Raw genomic sequence first — 6000 nt, forward strand, 5'->3', positions numbered from 1 at the left:
CATTCCAATGTGGCATGATTGACAGAATATCTTGTAATGAAGTTGACGGCGGCATTCTTGAAATAAAAGGGGATTCATTTCAACTTTTGACTGATTAAATGGATAAGCAATAAGTAATGATATGGCTTATAATGAAGCTCATACGATTGTCCATATTGCTTGAAAAAGTTCAAATGGAGTGGAAAAGAATGAACATGTGGCCAGGGAAGCAAACTCGTTCTAGGGCATTCAGGAAAACCAGAAAGCTGCTTTTCTGAATGAGACAAAACTTATGGGAGATGGAACTAGTTTCCCACTAATGATGGAGAAGATTTAAATGTATGGCTCAGAGGATCTGATCCTTCATGGCTGCTGCATGCTGAGTGGATCACCGCCGAAGGTACCCGCCATGCCAAACCACCTGGCACAAACTTTGCGGATATTACCGAGGAGGAAGTTCGACGAGCCATAAACAGCTCGAAGAACTGAAGGGGCCCAGGTGTGGATGGGATACAGAATTTCTGGTATAAGAAATTTACCAGCGTACACTGTCGGTTGGCACGCAGTATAAATGAGGTCATAAGTCGGTCGGAGAAATTTCCACCCTTCCTCACTGCGGGGATTACCTACCTTATCCCGCAAACACAAGACCGATTACTTTCTTAGCAACACTTTACAAATTCATCACGTCCATTATTAGTGGAAGGATCAATGCGCACTTCGAGACTAACAACATTCTTTCCAAGGAGCAGAAAGGCTGCCGAGTTGGGTCAAGGCGTTCCAAAGAGCAACTCATTATCGACTCGGTAGTTGTAAGACAAGCAACCAGAGGCCAACGAAACCTCTTTAGTTGCTATATCGATTATGGCAAGGTTTTTGATAGCGTTCCGCATACCTGGCTAATCGATATTCTACATCTGTATCGCGTTGATCCGAAACTAATAATGTTTTTGGCGACAGTCATGGAAGGGTAGCATACCACCTTACCAATGCGTACATCTGAGGGTGCTAATACCTCAGAGCCCATCCATATACGGAGGGGGCATCTTCCAGGGGGATTGAGTCCCCTTTGGTTTTGTATGGCACTGAACCCCTTTTCATGGCTACTGAATGATGCTAGAGGGCATGGTTTTGCATTAAAATATGGCCTACGTGTTAAGTGCGAACTGACACACTTGATGTACTTAGATGCCATCAAGCTGTATGCTGGACTGACAACCATCTTAGAAGTCTGTTGCGAATAATAGACATGTTCAGCCGTGATATTTGGATGGAGTTTGGATTAGACAAGTGTAGAATCCAAGCCATCCGCACATCGAAGCTATGATCGAGACAGACTTCTACAAGTACCTAGGAATTCTGCAAGGAACCCATGCTCGAGTTGGTGATCTGAAGGATGCTTCGCTGTCCGAATTTCTGCGACGTGTAAAGCGTGTAAAATAAGCACGTTGAATGTATTCGCTATCCCTTCACTGGCTTATGCATTCGGAATATTGTTGTGGACGAAGACCGATCTGGAAAACGTCCAGCGGCGGATACGGACAACTATGTCCAAATTCCGAATGCATCATCCAAAGTCTGCCGTGGAGCGGATGAACCTGCTTCGTGACATCGGTGGTAGGGGCGTGGTTGACGTGGCGGTACAACATCATCGCCAAGTCGACTCGCTGCGCGCTTATTTTTACAGCAAAGAGCAGGCGAGTCCCTTGCATGCGGCTGTCTATAAGGCAGACTGTGGACTGACTCCACTTAACTTGAAGGATCAATCTTTCAATCCTTTGAGTGGGGTGAAGTTGGACCAAGTGCGGATCGATGAATGGAAGTCATTTGTCGAACAGATGGCCGTGTGCTGGGGAGCTCTTTGCTGAGACGGAGGGATTCTTGTATGTCATTCAGGATGGCGTGAGCTTATAAAAAGCTCATCATGAAAGAACGGGTGGAGAACGACCAGTGCAGAATGTGTGGTTCGGCATTAGAGACGTTGGACCATCTCATTTGTGGCTGTACTGTTATGGCACCGGTGCAATACATCACCAGGCATAATGCTGTATGTAAGGTTATTCACTAAAACCTTGCACTTAGTGCTAGTATTAGGTAAAATCCGGCATCTGCCGAGATTGTGATAACTCGGGAAATAATACTAATCGTTGGCACAACAATCCAATTGGATCAGGGCCTTGAAGTGTGTTAGATCACTTCATTCAATACCATAACGGTACACTACGGGATTACAATACCCTGTAGAAGGCAATGTTGTCAGCATTGCGCTCGTCCGAAATTATTACCCTGATTTGATTCAGCTGAGTCGGCTGGTATCTTATGTCAAATCACGATACAAATTCCACTGCCACCAATGAGATTTGAACGCGACCTTCCGTACCACAGCCTTGTGCTCTAACCACTCAGCTATCCAGACACTTATGTATATCGAACTTTAATACCTGGACTGATGCCGATTGCAGCCAACTGCCAAAGAACGATACCTCGTAGAGCGGTATACCTTCCCATAGGACAGAAAAGATTTGAAGCAACTCTTTGTTTTGGATTTATTAAGCGGCGATGCCGCATAAATGATATACATATGTAAGGCTGAACATAGAGTAGGACGTTGAAAATAGAAGTTCAAAGCGAACATGTGTTTAAAGAACATATTGAAGCTAGAGGTGTTCAAGTAAGAGGAGTACTGTCTTGCAGTTATTTCTATGATTTAATTAAATTTAACAAAAACTGCTGGAGTGGTCAAGACCGGGGGAAAGCCGAAGAGCTAAGCATAATGCTCCTAGATAGTATTACCATAGGGGCAGATTTGGGTATAGTGGGTGTGGTGTTCAGTGACTGGGGATGCCACAGGTGTCTGCTGTACTTCTAACCCTTTTATTAGATGAGCATGATATATAGGGCATGTCCAGTGTCATATATGAAAAAATATGAATGCATATATATATTTTTTATCATTTCCCTGGGGCTCTGTTTACACATTTTTTTTGAGGAGTTCACTATCTTATCTGTCTGTGAATGCATTTCGAAATATTTATTATCATTACCAGCTGCTATTAATCTTAGAATTAACTCTACCTTTTGGTAGCAGGATGGCATTAATTACAAAGCTCAAGGCACAAAAATCTTGATACGGTTACTCCATGCGCTTGACACTTACTGTGGCTTACTGTGTGTACAATGAGCAAATCAAATTGGTTTTTTTTTTGTCTAGTTTGGTCAGTAGTAGATAAAAACACTTTGATTGCAAAACCGCCTGTAGTGATGCGAAGAAGGTCAAATTCAAACTCCACTGCAAACAGTATAGTGCACAAGCTTGACGAATATCCAACTATATTTTTTTCCAAAGTACAATATTTTCTAGGAGTTCCTGGCTTCAAATGCATATAATATATATATAAAAAACGCTTACCTTTTCTTTATCCTTTAATTTAGCAGCGCTGGTCAACGGCAATTGCTTTTCTGGGTTGGAAAATTTTCTATAACCAAATAATCTACCCATGACGACTATCCCTTTCGATTGCAACATACAACAGAATGTGAACAACTCTCTTGAATCCGCCCAAAAATCACTTCACAAATAATGTCAACAGGTGCACTCACCGCACATTTCAAATATCACAAACAATTCACTTATCACCACCAATTGAGCTTAATATTCTCCGATTTTCCGGGCGATTTCCATAAACGAAAATTATTGCTTTATTGCGATCACACTCATACACTCAAGCACTAAAAATAATCATCGATGAAAAGCTAATCAGAATCACCCGGCGAACGACATACGATCTCTTCACGGGTTCCGTATGAAGTGATTTGGTTACAAGAATTCAAAATACCAGAGGAGACTTTAATTCCCTATTTGAGGAAACTAGGAATACAACAGCAACAAGAAAATTGTTGAAAAAATGGAAACACAAAAAAGTCCCCGGCAAGCGTGTGCCGTACGAGTGTGAGTCGTGCTGTGAGCGCTGCAATGTTAAGGAAAAATGCATCGCAAGGCTTCAATATTTTCGACAAGCCTTGTCTATGGCATAGAAGCGGACCTGCCCGGACCTTAATCTCTTTCCAGTGTTTTTCTCGTATCCTTGCTGCACGTTCGTCGCGATTCGAGGCTAATGCACTTTACAAGGGACTACACCTCAAAAAATATATCCTATTGCATTGGCAGGCCGGTCTTCCATCAGCTATTTTTCCCCTTGACTCCTCTAGTCTGTCCTGGATTAAGTAAACTCCAGGGCTGAGCCTCTTACGGGCTCAGTGCGCCTCAAGAGTTAACGCTTATCCTGTTGGGATTTTAACTGCATGGGCTCTATATTCACGTTGATTTTTCACATAGGGAATAATTTCCAAGGCTAGCTTCGTGTTTCGCTTATTATCCATTGAATGAATAGTAGTGGTTGAATTTAGTGTTGCCATCGAAGTGGGCAGCATATTTGTTTTTCTACTGTTTTTAGGCTGATCTGCAGAGTAACTACCATGCTCAATATACAGGAAAAATTAGCTGCATTGGATGGAGTCTAATGCATCGAAACAGAGCAATAAATGCAAGTTAAGATTTCAAAGTCCAATACGAAATTCAGCCACCGACCCAGCAACCCTATCCTCTAGTATCCTGCCGCTGAAATGACGGTGCGTTGTTGATGATGATGCGCGTATGCACTTTTGCTGCACGATTACAATGAATGCGCTTTAATTATATATAGCAAGAAGGAGCATTCATTGCCGCCAGGACTGCATATGCGAATATAGTGCCTATCCTGCCTATTATCAACTCAGCATGAAAGCTAACGATACACCGTTTGGGTGGGATGGGAATCATTCAAAAATCATCCGGATGAGAAGCATTTAATATGATGGAATCAAGATTGAAGGAAAATGTTCCACATTCCTTCATTCAGGACTTACTGTTTTTCTATGTAATTGCGAGAACATGAAAGCAGTTCTGAAAGTAGGTCTCAGGGCCCAGAGTCATTTATAATTCTTTCATTCCAAGTTTTGTTAGTGCTGAATGCTCAGGCAAAAGTGTGTCAATGATTTTGCTCTAAGGATCATAATTACATGGGATTTGAAGTTTGCTGTGCATTTGGGTGCTCGCTCGCTTTTAGCTGGAAGGTCGAAATGTTTCAAGTTTTCAGTTTTTGTGTCTGAATATTTCATAAGGGTACCGTAAAAGATTTAAAAGCGCCCACTTATGTTTTTGTTTAACTGCCGTCTCCTTAGCGAACCATTGACGCAAAAGATGCTGAAGTTATTCACAGAGTTGTTACGCCTTTAATCGTTTTTTTGGTGCATTATCTTCTATTCGAAGCATTTATTTCTTAAAAGATTATGTTTCGACTTTTCATGAAAATGTTTAGTTTTAACGCTGACTAGATCTACGGTATTCGAGGACTTTCCTTTTATAATTCATTGTAAGAAAAAATGGCCTTTGTTGGCGTTTACTTTTTATAGGTTTTTTATTTATTTCTACATTAAACTCAAGAGCTCTATCCCATATAGTACCGAAAAAGAAATTCATAGTAGTAACACCGGATGATGATTTATGAGGGGAGCTTCCAGAAATAGTTCCGAACCATTCTTGGTGAAGCAGAAATACTTTAAGCACGTAGACAGGAATTTGGTTAATGGCAGTTTAGGTTTTCATCATCATCATGAACGGTACAACAACCGGTATCCAGTCTAGGCCTGCCTTAATAAGGAACTCCAGACATCCCGGTTTTGCGCCGAGGTCCACCAATTCGATATCCCTAAATGCTGTCTGGCGTCCTGGCCTGTCTCGTCTTCTTTTTCTACCATAGATATTGACCTTATAGATTTTCCGGGTGGGATCATCCTCATCCATACGGATTAAGTGACTCGCCCACCGTAACCTATTGAGCCGAATTTTATCTACAACCTGACGGTCATGGTATCGCTCATAGATTTCGTCATTGTGTAGGCTACGGAATCGTCCATCCTCATGTAGGGGGATAAAAATTCTTCGGAGGATTCTTCTCTCGAACGCCGCCAAGAGTTCGCAAT

General features: G+C 42.0%; 1 protein-coding gene across 1 annotated transcript in view; it reads right to left on the bottom strand.

The window, feature by feature from the left end:
- Positions 1-3662, bottom strand: part of LOC119649746 — a 188899-nt gene extending 185237 nt beyond the window's left edge. Inside the window, exon 1 of the mRNA XM_038052035.1 lies at positions 3389-3662. Within this exon, the coding sequence (XP_037907963.1) occupies positions 3389-3505 (117 nt within the window). The 5' untranslated portion in view covers positions 3506-3662. The remainder of the gene's footprint in view (positions 1-3388) is intronic.
- Between the last annotated feature and the right edge of the window lie 2338 nt (positions 3663-6000).

Source organism: Hermetia illucens, chromosome 2 (genome assembly GCF_905115235.1).
Source record: "Hermetia illucens chromosome 2, iHerIll2.2.curated.20191125, whole genome shotgun sequence".
In the NCBI taxonomy this organism is placed as follows: Eukaryota; Metazoa; Arthropoda; class Insecta; order Diptera; family Stratiomyidae; genus Hermetia; species Hermetia illucens.